The 22,408-nt window shown below is 40.6% G+C and overlaps 1 protein-coding gene across 1 annotated transcript; it reads right to left on the bottom strand.

Moving 5' to 3' along the window:
- Positions 1-396: 396 nt before the first annotated feature.
- Positions 397-19,767, bottom strand: LOC134802444 (uncharacterized). The gene is made up of 5 exons (XM_063775110.1): positions 19,681-19,767; positions 18,877-19,009; positions 6,338-6,439; positions 3,533-3,699; positions 397-748 (listed from the first exon to the last, which is right to left on the bottom strand). The coding sequence occupies exons 1-5, from the start codon at positions 19,706-19,708 to the stop codon at positions 486-488; spliced, it is 693 nt and encodes a 230-aa protein (XP_063631180.1). The 5' UTR covers positions 19,709-19,767; the 3' UTR covers positions 397-485.
- Positions 19,768-22,408: the final 2,641 nt, after the last annotated feature.

Consider the following 22,408-nt stretch of genomic DNA (forward strand, 5'->3'; position numbering starts at 1 on the left):
TATTTACCCCCTTAACTCCCATTCCCACGGGCGCTTTTACAACGCGCGTTAAAAAAGCGTTTGAATGACATAAATGGATACATGTGTATTTATTCACACGACAGCGGTGGCGCTTTTTATCAAGCGTTGTTAGATTTTCGACTTGGTCGTTAAATCAAATTTAAAGTGCTGACAGATTCAAGCGCTTTTTTAACGCGCGTTGAAAAAGCTCTCGTGCGAATGGGGGCTTATTCATAGACGCTTACTAAAGTTGACAAGCCGATAATAATCGTTTGTCCCTCTCCATCATACCAATTCGTCGGAAAGGGACAAACGTTTATTATCTTTAGTAAACGCTTATGAATAAGGGGGTTAAAATATAAAAAGGGAAAATAACAAATGAAACAAACATTCCGAATATATATTTATACCCACAATTAACATATATATTAAAATAACATATATATTTATACCCACAAGTCATGGTTAACCTAGCCACCATAGGGTTACCAGTAATAGTCAATATCCCAGCCATAGGCTACAGGCCACCAATCCGTAGTGGTCTTAGAGAAGCGCCTTGTGCTAATAGACCCCCGTTCGATCTCCGCCTGCCGGATTCGCTTCTCATCGACCACCTTCTTCCTTCTCTCTCTCACCCGGGCCTGTCTGATGTCCTCCAACTCTTTCGTGTAGTAGAAACCGGAGGTATTGTAGTGAGATGGCGTATTGTCGTGGAATTCGTCGTTTAGGTTAAATTTGGATATTTGACCTGGGAACGAAATGGAAGAGATGTGCAAAACGCTTCACTGAGCTTTTTTTTAATTTATTTAGAAAACCAAACAGTCAAACCAAAAATACAATACAAAAGATGTACTGCAACAAAAGATACAACAAAAAAGATCTGGAGGTTCATAAATTATAAATTATGTTAACCGAAGTAAGTAAAATTATAACTTCTGCATTAGATATATCAGATAGAAAAAACTGCTATCAGTACTTTAGGTACTAAAACAACTGAGTTGAAAAAATTGATTCATATCTTTCGCTCGCGGTGATATGTATCACTCATGTCGTTCATTTCGCTCAGTGGATCTGTAAAGCCCCCTCCAGACTATGTGCGTGAATCGCGGCGCGACGTCGCGGAGCGAACTTATCGCGAAGTTGACGTATGACTCCACACTCGCACGCTTCACGGCGATTTCGCAGTTTGGTTTGCGGCAATATGGCGGAAAAGCATCAGCTGATCGAGTTTAACTGTTAGTTATCTATGGCATCATACGTGATTTAGCAGTTTTTCCATTTTGTTTTATTGTAAAACCGTAAAATATAGCTGCTTAATATAATATATCATAATATAATTAATATTTATCTTGACACAGAGGAGCCAAAATATTGTGTAATGTGGAGTCTTGCAAGTTCGCGCTTCGCGTCTCCTTTGACGCGGGCCGAAATACCGACAAAAAACGGTGAACAAGGCGCGAAGGCGTGAACAATCTGCGAAATCGACGCCACACTCGCGTTCGCGGCTTCGCCCGCGATTCACGCGCATAGTCTGGAGGGCGCTTAAGCTATATTGTTCACGAGTGAGTAGAGAGAGATGTCAATCAATCAGATACACACAGCCATAAGTGCGACCAAGATGGAGAATCACGCGATACGATCCCGCCATGTTTTCCCGACACCCTCCGAATTCTTCCGAACCGCTCCGAAACCTATTCGCATCGTCTCACACGCTCGGCCGGCTCATTCGAATATTTCGAATCATGAGTGGGAAAGAGCGAGCAAGGAACACTGAGATAGATGAGTTACTGAGCGAAATGAGCGAGTTGAATCTGCACTGAGTTGAAGAGTGAATGAGTTCAGTCAAATGATACAGTTCATTTAAATCACTCACTCGTAAAGGGTTATTCCCACTAGTTACCACCAAGTTATTACCAGTGGTAAGTACTGGGATTTTTTTCCCCACCTTTTATCACTGGTAACTACTGGGAAAATTAATTCCCAGTAGTTACCACCAACTCGGTTTGGTGGTAACTACTGGGAATTTTTATTCACAGTAGTTATCGTATGTACGCGTTTTGTACGTACTTACATCATGTATAGGATCTGGCCGGTACCACGTACCACACCTACCTGTATTATCGGTCTCGAACTTGGGATCAACTTCATGCAGCATATGCGTCAGATGGTACGATTTGATGTAGGCGTTTTGGACGTTCATCGTGTACAGGATCCGGCCGGTACCACGTACCGCACCTACCTGTATTATCGGTCACGAACTTGGGATCAACTTCATGCAGTATATGCGTCAGATGGTACGATTTGATGTAGGCGTTTTGGACGTTCATCGTGTACTGGATCCGGCCGGTACCACGTAACGCACCTACCTGTATTATCGGTCTCGAACTTGGGATCAACTTCATGCAGCATATGCGTCAGATGGTACGATTTGGTGTAGGCGTTTTGGACGTACGTCATGTACTGGATCCGGCCGGTAGTACCACGTACCGCACCTACCTGTATTATCCGTCACGAACTTGGGATCAACTTCATGCTGCATATGCGTCAGATGGTACGATTTGATGTAGGCGTTTTGGACGTTCATCGTGTACTGGATCCGGCCGGTACCACGTAACGCACCTACCTGTATTATCGGTCTCGAACTTGGGATCAACTTCATGCTGCATATGCGTCAGATGGTATGATTTGGTGTAGGCGTTTTGGACGTACGTCATGTACTGGATCCGGCCGGTAGTACCACGTACCGCACCTACCTGTATTATCGGTCACGAACTTGGGATCAACTTCATGCATCACATGCGTCAGATGGTACGATTTGATGTAGGCGTTTTGGACGTTCATCGTGGACAGGATCCGGCCGGTACCACGTACCGCACCTACCTGTATTATCGGTCACGAACTTGGGATCAACTTCATGCAGCATATGCGTGAGATGGTACGCTTTGATGTAGGCGTTTTGGACGTTCATCGTGTACTGGATCAACTTCATGCAGCATATGCGTGAGATGGTACGCTTTGATGTAGGCGTTTTGGACGTTCATCGTGTACTGGATCAACTTCATGCAGCATATGCGTGAGATGGTACGCTTTGATGTAGGCGTTTTGGACGTTCATCGTGTACTGGATCAACTTCATGCAGCATATGCGTGAGATGGTACGCTTTGATGTAGGCGTTTTGGACGTTCATCGTGTACTGGATCCGGCCGGTACCACGTACCGCACCTACCTGTATTATCGGTCACGAACTTGGGATCAACTTCATGCAGCATATGCGTGAGATGGTACGCTTTGATGTAGGCGTTTTGGACGTACATGCCAATGAAGCCGATGGTCCCGGGTTCGAATCCCGGTAAGGGCATTTATTTGTATGATGATACAGATATTTGTTCCTGAGTCATGGTTGTTTTCTATGTATTTAAGTACTTATTTAATAGCTTAGTCAATTTGTGTAAGAATGTCCCTATAATATTTATTTATTTTTTATTTTATTTATCATGTACTGGATCCGGCCGGTATCAGGTACCGTACCTACCTGTATTATCGGTCTCGAACTTGGGATTAATTTCATGCATCATATGCGTCAGATGGTACGATTTGATGTAGGCGTTTTGGACGTACATCATGTACCGGATCCGCTCGGTTTCTAAATAGCGCCCCTTTTTTATTTGCTTGTGGGTGAATACTAAAGCTTTCCTGTAACTAAAGCGTATGGTCTAAGAGCTAGCTACGGAAATAGGTTCGCAATTCGGAAATAACTAGAGTCTAGTTAGTGTCATTATTAATTAATCCGGGCGCCTGGCAGCTGTTCAGCAGTGGGTGTGACAGGGGTTGGGCAGCAAAGGGGATGTATAAACAATTGAAGGCGTGCAATTTATAGAGAGGACCGAAAACGGGACCTTATAGAGTTATAGTAATAAGGTATGTCTTACACCTGCGAGAAGTGTTAGAAACTCGGGTTAGAAAGGATTTTCGATGTCGTCTAAATTATACTTCGAGCAACACGGAAGGGAGGCGGCATTCGCACTATTTCCCCTCTGCCGAGGTACAAGATTAGCGCGTCAATCTAATCTAGCGCGGGTAATAAAACTAGTTGCACTTGGATTTTTCACTAGACCGAGTCCAGACGCGCGCGTGAACACTGCTGCACAAAAATGCCTGTTTGCTCGGTTTTTTGTTATAAAAACAGGTCGGGGACATCAAATTTACAAAAAGAAAGTGTTACATTTCACATGTAATATTTTTTTTTACATATCATACGTTTAATTACATTCAAACACAATTATTATATTTTAGTCTCATGTAATTGTTGGATTTATCGATTTTGCTCGCTCTGTACAAATTGCGGATCGGTCGAGCGACAAATCCGACTTCTCATCTCTCAGAATACAATAACATACTTCAACGAAAATGTGTTAGCGTGCGTGTTGTGACACTTGTCACTCGTCCGTACACAAAAAGAGATCGAGGTTTGCAAGATTTGTCTTTGACGTGTGTCATTTTCTATGTATTTATGTCGTCATTACAGATTGGATTTTGTATGTAAGTGTGTGAGAAGTGCGACTGTGTGCACCTTTCCCCCCGCGAAAAATTTGTACGGTGAGATATCGCTTGGGCCCCTCCCTTCCGATGTGTCGGAAGCCGGTGTTGCTCGAAGAAATTATAAGTGCCACTTACGACTCGTCAATCCCCCCCCCCATGAGAGCCAAAGAGAATGTAAAGAGCTAGGGTTACTGTCATAGTAAACTTTATAGTCACAGTAAATTTACACACGATTAAAAGTATTAAAACTACCTAAAAATTAAAATGTATAAAAATATAAAAAAAAAATTATGTATAAATGTTTTTTTTTTGTTGAGAACGCCATATGACTTTGACCCGTGCTCTTTCACTGATACGTGTTAAAACATTTAAATATGAAACGGTGTCGTCAACGTCATCTAGCCAAGCCATAGGCCAAAGGTGTGGCGCCATCTATTCGAGAATGACTTTTATTGATTTCCGATACGCTTTTTTAGGGTTCCGTACCCAAAGGGTAAAACGGGACCCTATTACTAAGACTTCACTGTCCGTCCGTCCGTCCGTCCGTCCGTCCGTCCGTCCGTCCGTCCGTCCGTCCGTCCGTCCGTCCGTCCGTCCGTCTGTCACCAGGCTGTATCTCACGAACCGTGATTGCTAGACAGTTGAAATTTTCACAGATGATGTATTTCTGTTGCCGCTATAACAACAAATACTAAAAACAGAATAAAATAAAGATTTAAATGGGGCTCCCATACAACAAACGTGATTTTTGACCAAAGTTAAGCAACGTCGGGAGTGGTCAGTACTTGGATGGGTGACCGTTTTTTTTTTTTTTTTTTTTTTTTTGCATTATGGTACGGAACCCTTCGTGCGCGAGTCCGACTCGCACTTGCCCGGTTTTTTCCTTAGACTTTATTCATCTTATACGGAGTTACATATATCTTTGAGTTAGACCAAGATCAGTCTGCAACGATTTTGATAGCACACGCAGTCCAAGTGTTATTTATACGTCATAATGTTATTTTGACGACCGGTCTGGCCTAGTGGGTAGTGACCCTGCCTATGAAGCCGATGATCCCGGGTTCGAATCCTGGTAAGGGCATTTATTTGTATGATGATACAGATATTTGTTCCTGAGTCATGGTTGTTTTCTATGTATTTAAGTATTTATATATTATATATATCGTTGTCTGAGTACCCACAAAACAAGCCTTCTTGAGCTTACCGTGGGGCTTAGTCAATTTGTGTATAAATGTCCTATAATATTTATTTATTTATTTATTTATAAATGTCATAGAAGTTTGACGTTTAAAATAACTCATGCGTCAGATGGTACGCTTTGATGTAGGCGTTTTGGACGTACATCATCTACTGGATCCGGCCGGTATCAGGCAGTGTTGGCCGAAAGTTAATCCAAATTGAAAATGTTGGCCATTAACCATTATAAATTGAACCTTAAACCGTAACGGACGATTACAGTTTACGATTCAATTTATAATGGTCAATGGCCAACATTTTCAATTTGCATTAACTTTCGGCCAACACTGGTATCAGGTACCGTACCTACCTGTATTGTCGGTCCCGATCTTGAGATCAACTTCATGCAGCATATGCGTCAGATGGTACGCTTTGATGTAGGCGTTTTGGACGTACATCATGTACTGGATCCGGCCGGTGCCACGTACCGTACCTACCTGTATTATCGGTCTCGAACTTGGGATTAATTTCATGCATCATATGCGTTGACGTTTAAAATAACACTTGCACTGCGTGTGCTATCAAAATCGTTGCAAAGTTATCTTGGTCCAACTTTGCTTACGTCTCCACAATATCCGCCATGATGTACCCTTTCTCGAACGCTCTCTTCTGGTCCTGGCTCGTCTCTTCTATTTCCGTTTTTATCGGCAGTATTTCTGTCCATCTGTAATAAATTTTCAAAGCACGGGTTAAATAAAATTTGCCCCCGAGCAGGCGTGGCTCACTCCGCGATTTCGTCGCTTTGCTACAGGTAGCTGAAAGTACATCCGTTCCACACCAATTTTGTTGGCTAGCCATAAGCCGCGCGTGGCGCTGTCGCCACCTAGCGGCCATATCTGTCCTGATCGTAACAGACGCGTTTTGTTAGAGAGTGTCTTCTGTACCTAGTATACTATTATTTATTCTGTGCCCCGAGTGAAACACAACAATTTTCACCACACCAACCCGAAGCAAATATGAAACGTAAAATATCAAACAAAATCAAACCAGATCATATCCAAATGAATGTTATTAAATATTTATCATACAAAATCATCATTTAAAAGTAAATTCTACCAGCAAACATAAGAAATCAACTAAAAATTTGCATTTGATTACTTTGCCTCACATAAAATGCAACTTTGCTATCAGTTTTTGAAGTGCAAAGTAAGCCTTTCCGAAAAATAAATTATTTCACACCACGCATGATATAAAGCACTAAATAATTAATAGAATAACATAGATAGCAGTTATTTTTAAACACAAGTTCTATTTAATAAATCGGATAGGAATATAAAACCGCTGTGACGTCATCATTGTGTTAATGTTTCATATAAATTCCATATTAATTAGTTAATCATTAAAGAAGCTTTTATTGAAATTTCTGTATTTCTTGAAATAAATATATTTTGAAGTATTCTTAGATCTCAGTTCTCAGAAGTCATACCATTTTTAGGGTTCCGTACCCAAAAGGAAAACGGGACCCTATTACTAAGACTTCGCTGTCCGTCCGTCCGTCCGTCCGTCCGTCCATCCGTCCGTCCGTCCGTCCGTCCGTCCGTCCGTCTGTCTGTCACCAGGCTGTATCTCACGAACCGTGATAGCTAGACAGTTCAAAATTTTCACAGATGATGTATTTCTGTTGCCGCTATAACAACAAATACTAAAAACAGAATAAAATAAAGATTTAAATGGGGCTCCCATACAACAAACGTGATTTTTGACCAAAGTTAAGCAACGTCGGGCGTGGTCAGTACTTGGATGGGTGACCGTTTTTTTTTTTGCATTTTTTTCCATTTTTTTTTTCATTATGGTACGGAACCCTTCGTGCGCGAGTCCGACTCGCACTTGCCCGGTTTTTAAGTCATTCCGAAGATTCTGCACTTCGGCCGAGAGAGGGGCCAAAACCACTATTCGGGGCGTAGATACCGCGAAAAAAATAAAAAATAAAAACGCAGTAGAGATCTACTGCGTTATTAATTATAACTTAAATTTTAATTTTAAGTTTGACGTTTATTTTAAGTAATTTTGATTTCAATTTAATTTTTAATATCTGTATTCATTCGAATACAAGTGTGACAAATGCTAATAATTTACAATTTACGATGGTCGCGGTACCAGCCCTATTTTTAACACTCTTAAGCACTAACATTTGGCAAAATTTTACATTAAGTTAAGGTCACGAAATAATAGCTACGACTTTAATTTGCTTGATCCCGATAGTATCAGAGGAGTTGTAAAGAAACGAAAAACACTTTAAGTGCGACCTAATTACTAGGGCCAGGGGTGGGCTCAAGATTTAAGGAATCTGTAACATTCAATGCATTTGACACATGTGAAGTTTGTTTCGAATTCTAGTAAATTATAATTATTTTTTCAAGATTAGCCATAGTAAATCTATTTCTAGATTCCGTAAGTATTCATTTAAACATGGAAATAGTTATTTGTACAACAAGAGATCAAAGTTTGATATTTCTTCGAGTGCTTATTTTGAGTCCCGTGCAAGCGAAAGATTCTATAATAGATTCACGAGCGTAGCGAGTGAATCTAATTTAGAATCTTGAGCGTAGTAAGGGATTCAAAAGCGCACGAGATGTAAATAACTTTGATCTCGTGTTAGTACACAAAATTTTTCACCCTAAGCAGTGAGAACATACCTAGAGGGACAGAGATAATAGAACCCAAGTATATCGAACTTGTATTAGACCCCGCATGTTGAAATGACATTTGACTATAAAGATCACTTGAATGACATTTTGTCTCACTCAGTGAGCAAAATGCGATTTTGCTCACTCATTTGGCCTCACTCGGTGAGCAAAATGCGATTTTGCTCACTGAGTGAGACAAAATGACTTAGTGAGCAAAATCGCATTTTGCTCACTGTTTTTAAGAAGCAAAGTACCCTTGTTCGAGCTGCTGAGGTGAAAAGGATCTTTCTACATCTACCGACGTGAGTGTTGCATATTTATAAATATAAATGTCACTTTCCTGATTCATCTTTTCGCATATTTCTCTGAGTACATCAAAATCTGGATTTCTATTGATAAGCTGGTTTAGTTCATGAATGAATTTTGTTGTTCATCGTCCATTCTATGGCTAATCTTACTTCGTCAAAAATTTCAAACGCTTCTATTATGGACAAATCCTGTTTTTCCAATCTCGTAATAGCAATTTGTATTAAGTATTTCAAAATTACGTAAATTATTATAATTAAATTAAAAACGAAGCCTTTGTACCATTATTTTTACTAAAAGTAACAATACAACTTTAGTTTGATGTCAACTAATACTGTACTGTCAGTTAAATGAAAAACACATGAATTACATAAAATTTTGATCATAGGACCAACTAAAATAGTCTATTTAAATACTTTCATACATTTGTATGGCTGTTATTCTAATTTTCGGTATTTCGGGAAATCCCGGGCAATTTATTAGTAAAATTAAATTGAGTCCGCCTCCATACTAGTCAACATCGACGCGGCGTAGGTACTGAGCCCGGAGTTTAGGTATAATAGCTCCCGAGTTTCCGATCCCTAATTACTACACACTAGACCACTACTATTACTACTAGGCACTAGAGGCCTTTTATTTCAGTTTACGTTTGTTTATGGTTCTAAAATTGGTGATTAAATTGTGTACGTGTGGACGCTAGATGAGATTGACGCCAATTATTTTCCAGTTGGCCATGAATAAATGAAATTATTCTTATTCTCTTTATTTATTTTTCGTCTTAAATTAGGTTATTTATAATATGAATATAAAAGTAAAATATAAAAACACTTACAAAACAATAAAAAATACATATAAACACATTATAAAAAAACCTAACCTAGGGTGCCGCCAGCAGCGGGGCAAGGCCCAAGCTACCGGTGGTCAGGGCCGCAGAGAGAGGAACCGGCGGACTATCCGCGCCGTGTCCATGATCACCGCCTGCATCTGACCCTTGATCCAACCACCTAGCGAGAGTCTCTCAAGATTGTAACGTAGTACATTTTTCTAAATTTATATTAAGTATTATTGAGATGATTCATAATCAAAAGAAAAATACTTTTTCTTATTTCAACGTTTTTAACAGTGTCCGAAACGAACTATATTAATTGCACTTCTTTGCATAATCTGTTGCATTCAGATGCACCTCTAGATGCTTATCTGTTGTCGGGGTTGTCATACGAGTAAAAATAAATAAAACTTGAGATATTTATATTGTCACTCCAGGAAAACTTTGTATGATTTAGGTATGTTTTTTCAGGTAAAAAATAATTTTAATATAAAACAAAACATAGAAATTACAGACTTACAAAGTGGCTCTGGAATGAAACAATATTAGATTTAATGATAAAAATATATTTCTTAGGCTCAGGAGTGAAATTGTCTAAACAATTCAGACAGAATTTTCGAAGGATTTGTGTCTTCAAGGGACTGCCACCCTACTTTTGTTAGGCCCTCAGGGACCTCCATATTGGAGGAGTTCATTCGAGAATGATTTGCACATTTGATTTGGGAACCCCTCTGGGGACACTCGCTCGCAAGAGCACAATTCATGGGAAGACCACACTTTCAACATGGTGGTCCGAAAGATGGAAACAGCTTGAGTCCTTCGGAAGCTCCACTGAGTGAGTACTAATTAAATTTCGTGGTGATCAACTCCACAATGGCGCGAAACGTTGTGGGTTTGTTCTTAACCAGGGTTTGGTTCTTTGCAGAGTGACTCCTGCTCGAAGGAAGGGAGCGCTCCGCCAGAAGTCTTAGCAGCTTCCAGTGCGGTGAGCTAAATTTACAATTGTTTCGTTTCTTCTCTAGCGGCCATAAAGGGCATCGGCTAATATAACCTTTTCTCGGTTTACAGGAGCCGGGAATTTAAATTGAATTTAAATTAAATTTATTTCATCATTTCAAAAGCTTGGAAGTCAATTTATGAATATTGTTTGGGAGACCTCCTGGATCGAGGTATTAAGCATCCCATCTGCCTCTGCCACGTCGTCTTGGTACCACGTGCGCGGCCCCTGAGCTCTACATCTCCGCTCAGCTTCTAGCCTTCTCGGGGAAACCAGCCTGACACCCCGCAGCGTCTGAGGAAGGTTTTCATCCTGAGGTCGGTCCTTTCCATGTTTTAATTTTGTAGGGCATCAGCACCAGCTGTAAAGTGTAGAGTGAATTTAAAACTATGAGCAACCATTAAAGTAGCATAAAGACTTTTGAAAATCCTGGTACATCGAATTTAGAGTTACAATAATTTAGTTCTTAAATAAGTAGAATTCTGTGTGAAGCTTTATTCTGGACCTATTAAGCGGCCCCGCCGTCCACTGAGCTATGTTCTACCATTAGGTGTCGTCAAATCAAGTTAGAGGTTCACACAGAGGTCATAAGTTTAGATTAAGCCACTAACATTGCATAGGCAAGATTTTAGTAATAAATAAAGTTCCTTAAATATAAATTTGTTCGCTTTTTATCTCCCAAAATAGGTTCCTCCAGCAAGCAATTTTTGACACCACATTTTTACTAATTAAGTTAATTTTATTTTCTGTGCTAACGTGCTATGCTTTATTGAACAAGCCGGAGCTTTGCAATCTTATTTACCTTTTAAAAATAGCACGTTTCACATGGCGCCCAACGTGGGGCCATGTGAAACGTGCTATTTTTAAAAGGTAAATAAGATTGCAAAGCTCCGGCTTGTTGGGGTTTCAGATGCCAAACTATTTAGGGCGGCACCACATTTATTTGTAGACTCGGCGTTGTTGTGGTTCAGAGGTGTCAAGGGTTCAGTTTCAAGTTGGCAGGATTTAAAGTCACTTTTATTAGATGAGTTTGTCCCCGGTGACTATGATTTTAGGCTGAGACAGGAAATTCAAGCTAGAACACAGGGGGAAAACGAACCCATCCATTTATATTTTGCGGTAATGTCAGGAATGTTTGCAAGATTAAAATCAGACTTACCGGAGGAGGCGAAGCTGGACATCTTGTTGCACAACATTCGCCCACATTTTACTCAGCAGTTGGCATTGGTGGATATTAAGTCGGTCGCCGAACTGAAGGTTTATTGTCGCAAGGTTGAGTTTTCACAGCAAAGGGCGAAGTTATTTGTAGAACCGCCCAAGGTCAGCGAGCATACACTTTGTCGTGATCACGTTTATAAAGGCTCCAGTGCCAAGCAACCTCAGGTGAATGCCGTCGCTGTAAAACAAAGCTCAGGCTTCGCGACCAAGTCGGATAGTTCCTTTTCACAGCGGAAACAGCAACCAAGGTTTTCGGACGCGAAGTTTTCGAAACCACATCGTGGAGTGTGTTACAAATGCGGAAAACCGGATCATAACTTTAAATTGTGTAAGGAAAAGCCTAAATTAAATTCGTATAGCTGTTTTGGTTGTGGAAAAGCAAATACAATTCGATCGGAATGTGAAATCTGTCAAAAGGGTAGCGTTCAGAAACCAATGCAACCACAGTCAAAAAAACGCCTAAGGTTGAATCGTAGCAAGTGTCAATCGAATCGATTAAACTTTAAATCGATTGAACAAAATAAAAATGCTAGTTCGATTGCTACGATTCTGTTTGCCCCAAATAAAGATGATATTAGGCCGTATTTGAAATTTAAGGCGAATGATTTCGAGATTTATGGATTGGCCGATAGCGGTTCAGCATTGTCAGTTTTAGGGAACAATGCACATTTAGATTTTGTCAAATTTGGTTTTACATTTCAGGAAGCGTACTCTAGTTCGTGTAGGGTCGCAAATGGAGTAAATTGCGAGTCGATTGGGTACATTTTTGTCCCGGTTACGTTTGAAAATACTACGAAAGTCATAAAGTTTGTAGTAGTACCCTCGATCGTAAATTACGTGATTTTAGGGTATGATTTTTGGAAAGCTTTTGATTTATTGCCTGAATGTTTAAGAAATGCGGAACACATGACTCCACCTGAAAAATATTTTAGTTGCAACGGTTTAAGTGCAGAACAGGTACACACGATTCGGTCTTACGAGCATTTAACTGCGGCCGAGAGGGAACTCGCGGATACCGTCGTAGGGAAATTTAAAAACATTTCGTTCGAGGAGAAGGGGCTTGGCAGAACCAGCTTAACCGAGCATGTCATCGAGACTGGCGATGCCACGCCCATCAAAACGAAACAGTACCCGTTGTCGCCGGAAAAACGCGCTGCTTTAGCCTCCGAGTTAGACCGCATGTTAAAATTGGACGTAGTTACACCCTGTGAGAGTCCGTGGAATAACCCGGCTCTGTTAGTTAGGAAGCCTAACGGTGATTGGCGATTTTGTTTAGATTGTAGGAAGTTAAATGCGGTCACAAAGGGAGATTCGTATTCCATTCCGTATATACCCCAGATTTTGGATAGTTTGAAGGAAGCGAAATACCTGACATCGATCGATTTAAGTTCCTCTTTCTGGCAAATCCCGTTAGCTGAAACCTCACAGGAGAAAACAAGTTTTTGCGTGCCCGGTCGTGGAATGTTTAAGTTCAAGGTCATGCCTTTTGGTCTCTGCGGCGCGTCAGCGCGTCAGCAGAGGCTGATGGACAGCCTTATTGATCACAATTTGACAGGAGACATCGAAACCGGTTTAGCATTTTGTTACATCGATGACATCGTTATTTGCTCATCAGATTTTCAGACGCACTTGCTTTTGTTAAATCGTGTGTTGGCGAAGTTAGAAAATGCGAATTTAACAATTAATTTCGAGAAATCTAAGTTTTTCAGGCAGTCCATAAAATACCTCGGTTACGTCGTGGACGAGTTCGGGTTGCGTACTGATCCTGATAAGGTTTCTGCCGTTCTAAACTTCCCCACACCGACGAACGCACGTGACGTAAGGGCATTCTTAGGAACGTGTTCTTGGTATCGACGGTTTATCCGAAATTTCGCATCTATAGCCGCTCCTTTGAATAAACTTACGTCACAGGGCAAGAAGGCGCCACCTTTCGAATGGTCTGCAGAAGCAGAGGAAGCATTTAAAATTTTGAAGAACGCTCTAGTGACGGCACCCATTTTGGCGGTACCGGATTTTAAAAAAGAATTTTCTGTACATTGTGATGCCTCTTCGTACGGAATTGGTGGAATGCTTTCTCAGACCATCGAGGGTGTTGAGCATCCGATCGCATACGTTAGCCGCGCCCTAAACAAAAGTGAGCGCAATTACAGCGCCACGGAAAGGGAGGCTCTTGCGGTTATATTTTCAGTGGAGAAATTTCAGGCGTATTTAGGCTCACGTAAGTTTAAAGTGATCACGGATCACGCGTCACTCAAATGGTTCATGAATCTTGAAAACCCGTCAGGGAGGTTAGCTCGTTGGGGTTGCAGACTGTCTCAATTCGACTTTGAGATTGAGCACAGAAAGGGATCGCTTAACGTTGTGCCTGACGCACTATCAAGACTTATGCAAGTAGACGCAATAAACGTGACGAATGATGACGCTGAGCCAGATGAGTGGTATGATAAGATCTTCAATGGTTGTAGATCTTTTCCCGCGAATTTTCCAAATTTTTGTTTAAAGGACGGGAAACTTTTTAGACTTTCTAAGTCAAAGTACAATCTGTTGCGAGAGTTCGATTGGAAGGAAGTGGTGAAGAAGTGTGATCGTAAGAGAGTTTTGCAGCAAAATCATTGCGAAGCAACCGCTGCGCATTTAGGTGTTTTTAAAACTCATCGCCGGTTGGCGTTGACCTACTTTTGGCCTGGTATGTACAAGGATGTAGTCGAGTTCGTAAAAGCGTGCGATGTCTGTGCAGCGTACAAGCATTCGCAAAAACCGACTGCAGGCCTCATGGGACAGCCAAAGGTATGTCGACGACCATGGTTGGTAGTTAGCATAGATCTTGTCGGTCCACTGCCGCGCTCTCGCGCAGGTTATACATTTTTATTTGTTGTTACGTGTTGCTTTTCGAAACACACACTGCTATTTCCACTTCGCCGCGCTACTAGCGTTTTGGTGGCGAAGCATTTTGAAAACCATGTCATTTTGGAGCATGGCGTTCCTGAAACCGTGATTGCAGACAATGGAACGCAATTCACGGGATCAGAGTTTAAGCAGTTATTGAAACGCTACAACGTACCTAACATTTTTTATGGCCCGCGCTATACTCCGCAGGTAAATTTAGTCGAGCGTTATAATAAAGTAGTAATGACCGCCGTAGCGTCTTACGTAAAGGACAATCACCGTACATGGGACGAAAAGCTGCACCAAATCAGGTTTGCGATAAACAGTGCAGTAAGTGAGACCACCGGGTATTCTCCTTTCTTTTTAGTGCACGCTAGGGAACCCGTCATTAACGGCTCGTTTTATAAAGATACTGATAAACAGTATGCTGTGGGTATGCCTAGAGAGGAGTATGCAGGCGAGTTTGGTTGTATGAGAGAGATTTTTGAGCAGGTTAGGTTACGTATGCTGCAAGCACATGCAACAAATGCCAAATATTATAATTTGAGACGCCGAGAGGCGAAGTTTTCAGTAGGGGATATTGTTCACAAGCGTACTTACACGCAAAGTGACGCCTCTAAGTTTGTTATGTCAAAACTCGCACCTAAGTATGAACCGTGCAGGGTTAAAAAGGTTTTATTTCCTTTGGTTTATGAGCTTGAAAGGCTGGATGGTCACCCAATTGGGTCGTGGCATATTAAAGATTTTAAGTAGGAAATGGAAGTTAGGTTTCGAGGTGGAAGTTATCTCTGGACGCAAGACCCCGAGTCACTTTGGCTTGTCGTCTTGCCGCCAGAGTTGACAACCACTATCACCTACCTCTCATAACATAAGAAAAAAACAGTTGAGATCGTTAGTAGTGTTAAATATTCGGTAAATATTTAATTCACGAATTTTGTTCGGAACGTGGCGAACAGGGAAAAACTGTTTCGTTATTATTTTTTGCATGGGCGATGAATGTTTAAGTCTGTTAGTGCGTGATGTATGTGCGGTGCGATCGAAGCTGTGCTCAGTCTCAGAGCTATATTGGGATATAGGAATTAGTATGGTTTTAGAGCTTAGGGGAGTTATCCTTGGACGCACGATCCCTCGTCTTGTACCAGTCGTCGTGCCGCCAAGGACGACAAACCACTCACCTGCTAAGTACCTCTCAACCCCAACATCGGAGCTATCTTTAATATGACCAAATGGTAACGCATTGTTGCGCTTTGTCCGGTACTTACCATACCCGACAAACATCGAAATAGTACTTTGTTTGTTTTTGTTTTTAACTTAGTGTATTTTTTTTTAATCACGTGTCGTTAGGCGTAAGACCTAACGATTTTTTTTAGTAGTACTATTTCGCATGTTGCCGTACCTCGGTTTTGTTTAGGTATACCATATTTTTGGGGGTGTTGTGCAACATGATTTTGGATGTTTCGTTTCCTCCGACAAGTCAGTCGGGGACAAACTTTTATAGGTAGAGATTGAAACTTAAGTTAGCAACTTTGATGGTTTGAAACTTAGATTTTGTTGGATTGTTTTCCGGTTTGGATTTATGGTTGTTGGAGTCGGGTGATGGTTATTGCCTAGACTTCATCATTTTGCCCGGTCAAGAAGAGTTTATATTGATGAATGCTGAATATCGGTCCTGGCGGTTGGATTTGGCTTTCTCAGCACAACAAGCTTTTACCGCGTTGTACTGAGAAGGCCAACGGTTTGTTCACTGGTTTGTAAGGTATAACGGAGGTTTTTTCTATGTGTTGCGCAGAGGCCGCATAGTTTTTTTTCACCTTCCGTATGTTAACGTGGGTTCGAGATTTTCCTTTTTGGTCGATTGTTTTTAGATTCGGTTAATCCATGTTTGTGGAAACGGTAGATTAAATTTATTTTTTTTGATGATATATGTATCTTAAAGTCCTTAGACTCCTGGGAGACAAAATCTCGAAACCGCGTTAAGTTTTTGTTCAATTTGAATAGCTTGTGTAGTAGGTTAGTTTTCTTGCCTTTGGTTTGTTGTTGGTTTGGTCCAATAAACTTATTTCTAGGATCCAAGTCGCTGAGGACAGCGAGCGGTTCATCTACGTTGAACCTTAAAATCGGGGAGGGGGGTATTGTAACGTAGTACATTTTTCTAAATTTATATTAAGTATTATTGAGATGATTCATAATCAAAAGAAAAATACTTTTTCTTATTTCAACGTTTTTAACAGTGTCCGAAACGAACTATATTAATTGCACTTCTTTGCATAATCTGTTGCATTCAGATGCACCTCTAGATGCTTATCTGTTGTCGGGGTTGTCATACGAGTAAAAATAAATAAAACTTGAGATATTTATATTGTCACTCCAGGAAAACTTTGTATGATTTAGGTATGTTTTTTCAGGTAAAAAATAATTTTAATATAAAACAAAACATAGAAATTACAGACTTACAAAGTGGCTCTGGAATGAAACAATATTAGATTTAATGATAAAAATATATTTCTTAGGCTCAGGAGTGAAATTGTCTAAACAATTCAGACAGAATTTTCGAAGGATTTGTGTCTTCAAGGGCCTGCCACCCTACTTTTGTTAGGCCCTCAGGGACCTCCATATTGGAGGAGTTCATTCGAGAATGATTTGCACATTTGATTTGGGAACCCCTCTGGGGACACTCGCTCGCAAGAGCACAATTCATGGGAAGACCACACTTTCAACATGGTGGTCCGAAAGATGGAAACAGCTTGAGTCCTTCGGAAGCTCCACTGAGTGAGTACTAATTAAATTTCGTGGTGATCAACTCCACAATGGCGCGAAACGTTGTGGGTTTGTTCTTAACCAGGGTTTGGTTCTTTGCAGAGTGACTCCTGCTCGAGGGAAGGGAGCGCTCCGCCAGAAGTCTTAGCAGCTTCCAGTGCGGTGAGCTAAATTTACAATTGTTTCGTTTCTTCTCTAGCGGCCATAAAGGGCATCGGCTAATATAACCTTTTCTCGGTTTACAGGAGCCGGGAATTTAAATTGAATTTAAATTAAATTTATTTCATCATTTCAAAAGCTTGGAAGTCAATTTATGAATATTGTTTGGGAGACCTCCTGGATCGAGGTATTAAGCATCCCATCTGCCTCTGCCACGTCGTCTTGGTACCACGTGCGCGGCCCCTGAGCTCTACATCTCCGCTCAGCTTCTAGCCTTCTCGGGGAAACCAGCCTGACACCCCGCAGCGTCTGAGGAAGGTTTTCATCCTGAGGTCGGTCCTTTCCATGTTTTAATTTTGTAGGGCATCAGCACCAGCTGTAAAGTGTAGAGTGAATTTAAAACTATGAGCAACCATTAAAGTAGCATAAAGACTTTTGAAAATCCTGGTACATCGAATTTAGAGTTACAATAATTTAGTTCTTAAATAAGTAGAATTCTGTGTGAAGCTTTATTCTGGACCTATTAAGCGGCCCCGCCGTCCACTGAGCTATGTTCTACCATTAGGTGTCGTCAAATCAAGTTAGAGGTTCACACAGAGGTCATAAGTTTAGATTAAGCCACTAACATTGCATAGGCAAGATTTTAGTAATAAATAAAGTTCCTTAAATATAAATTTGTTCGCTTTTTATCTCCCAAAATAGGTTCCTCCAGCAAGCAATTTTTGACACCACATTTTTACTAATTAAGTTAATTTTATTTTCTGTGCTAACGTGCTATGCTTTATTGAACAAGCCGGAGCTTTGCAATCTTATTTACCTTTTAAAAATAGCACGTTTCAAGATGTTGGTCGAGAAAAAAAATGCACTAGATCTGTATGAGTATCAGGGATGTTGCGGATGCAGATTTTTTGACATCCGCGGATGCAAATGCGGATGCGGATGTTTAAAGGCTCACATCCGCGGATGCGGATGCGAACGTCAAGATTAGGTACTTAGAAAACGTCAAATATTACATTTTTAGTATTTTTTATTTAAAAAAACGAAACGTTTAGTATTTGAGCAAGAATATAGGTTCCTTATATTTAATAAACAGTAACTTGGCCGACTTTTCTGGATCTAGACCATATGTAGACGATTTCGTTATAGGTAATGACGAAATTACGCCGCCGCTAAGACGTTCCTGTACCGACTTGTTCGACATCCGTATCCGCATAAGCTCCGCATCGATTTTATGAGGATGCGGATGTTGAAAATAATGCGGAAGTTCCGCGGTTGCGGATGCGGATGCGGATGTTCGCAACAGCCCTGATGAGTATACCACATACCGTATTTCGGCTCGCTCCATGTAACCTCGCATCAGCCTAGCCAGGCGTTCAACTTGCCTCTCATCCTCGATAGTGTTGTGTTCGTACACCCACCATTCGTTATCCACTGCGGAGCACCGGACCACCAACAACACTAAAAACATTTAAAACAGACTTCAAAAATACATATACAAGTAGGTATAGATAGAGTAAGCCAACCCATACATTAAAATTGCGACCGCCTAAAAGCGCATCGTTACCAGATGGCGTCACCGAAAATGCGCTATTGCCTATCATGGACACGAGATGGCGCTGTGTCACATCCAAATCATAGAACTCCTAACGACATCTATACATCTTCATTGAAAGTTAGTAGACATATGTCGTTGCCAACGATTAGGAATAATCAACAGATGTCGCTTTATAGTGTATTGAATAAATCATGAATCTCGTCATAAAGTAATACTTACTTTATGGTACCATTACGCAAAAAAACGGCAAAAAAATTACCTTTGTTTTATGGATTATTATTTATTTTATTCTATTTTTAGTATTTGTTGTTATAGCGGTAACAGAAATACATCATCTGTGAAAATTTTGAACTGTCTAGCTATCACGGTTCATGAGTTACAGCCTGGTGACAGACAGACAGACGGACAGTGGAGTCTTAGTAATAGGGTCCCGTTTTTACCCTTTGGGTACGGAACCCTAAAAAGTACATTACAGTGTTGTTATGGTTTAAAGCTAGTTAAGGCGAGGCTTTGTACTAAATGTGAATTTAGGGTGCGTATTTTACCAACCCGACTTAAATATTCTAAAACTTACTCAATATTATAAAAACAAGCGTAGTCATTTGGTTGGTGTTATACTACGAATAATGAAAAATCTCTCCATAACATTACTAAAATAATTACGTATTTAATTACAAATTTATTGTTACAAACCTTAAACAAAATCGTAAAACTTTAATTTCAAATTAATTAGAATTTTTTAGTACTTGTTTTCGATTTATAGTAGTTTTTTTTACGTCCGATTTGAATGGTAATAATATAAATTAGTTATTTTAAACGCGTATTGTTCTTTATATAGAGATAAAACATATTTATTAGGCATAACGTTACATGGGTTACAAAAACGTAAAATATGAAAAACCATTGGAGTTGTTCCTTATAGTGGCATGTAATAGCTGGTTTGTTAGTGTACGACACCTTGCATTTTGTGACTATGCGCTGAAACTTGGCACAGTTGATTCTTAGCTGGTCATGAGCAGATACAGACCGGGAGCCGTCGAAAGCCACCTGTCATTTAGTGGGGGGGGGGGGGGGGGGAAGTCCGACGCTGCGGCGCTTCACTTGGAGCAACATTTCTCTAAAACTATACCTATTAGGGCATGTAATATATCATTTTCGGATAAATTAAGGATGAGGAATCTATTTGTAGAACAAACACAATGCACATTCTAACAAAAAAAAAGAATGAAGTAGAAAAGACTAAAAAACGTATTTTTGATTTTTTTATAATCACCAATTTTTTTTTTAACTGTAGGAGGTATCTGAAAACAAAAAATACAGTCGTAAAGCTACACTTATTACATTAAAAAAAATAGTTTATTATACAAATCTGTTGATAAATGGGAGATAAAAAATAATATTAAGCGTGGCCGTAGATATGAGCGCCGATAGGCATTTAGCCGGCGGCGGCGCGCCGGTCAAAATCGGTCGGCGGCGGCGGCGAATCGGCGGCGTGGCCTTGAAACACCTTTGATTAATGAAAAAAGAATTCAAACCAAAATTGTACCGAATTTACACGTTTTTGCTGTAAGAAAGTTATAAAATAAGTGCATTTTTCAATTGCAAGCAAAATTTATTGAATAAAGGTACGAAAAAAGTTTTATATAGTATAAACGGTATCGAGCGGCATCAGAGGCGGTCTTAATCTTGGCGAGGCCCTGGCCGGAAGATCTTTGCGAGGCCCTTATCTATTGTGCTAAGTAAAAAGAAGCGGATTGACTGTATCAGGGAAACATCTGGTCGACTGTCCAAAGAATCGAAGTGAGGAAAATCAAGCTCCGTTATTAACCAATATCGACCCAACAAACCAGTTTATGTCAAAAAGTGAGGCCCAAGGCCGAGCTCCACCTAACACCGAAGACCAGATTCCGACGCCTTCCCATCCGAGGCCAGAGGCTGAGCTGCAGGTAAGCATACAGCTTAGAATCGAACGCCAAGTGTGAGCTTGGCTGACGGCCGAATGCGCGGAGTGCCGATTACGGCGCGCTTCTGTGCGAGGCCGAAGGCCAAGCTGCAAGAGGGCAAGGCTTGGAATTGGTCCAGTGTAAGCAAGACCGAAGGCCGATAAAGACCGTGGCCATAGTGTTAAAGACCTCTGGGGCTCTCCTGTAGGTGCATTCGTGCGAGGCCAAAGGCCGTGCTGCAGTGGAGCTAAGATTGGAGAAGAACCAAGCATTTTAAAAGCGAGGCCAAAAGTTACGCTCCAAACAGGGCCGAAAACTTGGAGGTTCAGATAGCGGCTTACTTCTATGCGAGCGATGCGAGGCCAAAGATTGGTCTGCGAGAGAGCAAAGCTTGAAATTTGAACAATGGCCAAGCTAAAAATGAGACCTGATTCCGTTTCCGATGCCTTCCGTGCCAAGCCAACGGCCGGACCTTTGGGCGTGAAAACGCTTAATATCTGAAATTAACCCCCTTTTACACCTTTTTAAGACATTTAAACCATGCTTGCAATAATTGAATTCGCGGTGAATGACGGATGAGCTAGCCAGCTGGCAAAATTAGTCATTTCGTTGCTCTAACACTAGTAGCGCGGTTACCAAACAGAAAAGTTTGAATTTACCATCGATATTTTAGAATTATATGGACCTAAAATACCTTTTGAATTTCTATAAGCTATTCAGACTGGCGCCGTTAAAGATCTAAACTAGATAAAATATATATTATCTGATTCTGAAAGTAGTAGCATCTAACAAGGTCACGCCGATGCCACGCCGATAGCGCAGCGTCGGCGGCGGCGGCGCGTAAATTTTGTCGGCGGCGGCGGCGCGCCGGCGCGGCGCTCATATCTAAGCGTGGGTCAGGGTGATTTCAATGCAAAAAATTATTAAGGTGGGAAAGTTACTTATAATTTGTTCTACAATCGTTTTTTTTAAGTTTTTCGTAAATAACTCGTAAACGGTAGCCCACAGCAAAAAAAATCTGTTACGTAAATAATCTGTTTCAGATTTCTTATAAAATAAGTGCTACTTTTTTTTTGGAGAAAATAAATTCTAAGGTCCCCTTTTTTAGTCATTCGTAAATAACTCGTAAACGATGGCCAATATCAAAAAATATTTTATTACATGAATAATCTACATAAAATTTTCTACAAAAAATGTTATTCAAACTTTTTCGATAGGATCAATAATTAAAAAGGGGATTAGAACTTAGAATTTATTTTCTCTCTTTAATATCGTTTTTTAGTTTAGTTTCTTTATTGGTAAAAAATATTTTACAGGTCACACAGGTACAATTCTTCTTCTTTTCGTGTCGAGGTTCCT

The sequence above is a fragment of the Cydia splendana genome, chromosome 24 (genome assembly GCF_910591565.1).
Source record: "Cydia splendana chromosome 24, ilCydSple1.2, whole genome shotgun sequence".
Classification (NCBI taxonomy): Eukaryota; Metazoa; Arthropoda; class Insecta; order Lepidoptera; family Tortricidae; genus Cydia; species Cydia splendana.

Bases quoted from the DNA above. Each gene is read 5' to 3' on its own strand.
- LOC134802444 (XM_063775110.1), bottom strand. From the start codon at position 19,708: ATGACTACGCTTGTTTTTATAATATTGA. The intron at 19,010-19,680 runs GTAAGTTTTAGA...AAATGTTTTTAG, and splicing joins GCTTGTTTTTATAATATTGA to TGTTGTTGGTGGTCCGGTGC. The intron at 749-3,532 runs GTAGGTACGGTA...TTTCGTTCCCAG, and splicing joins GTTCGAGACCGATAATACAG to GTCAAATATCCAAATTTAAC.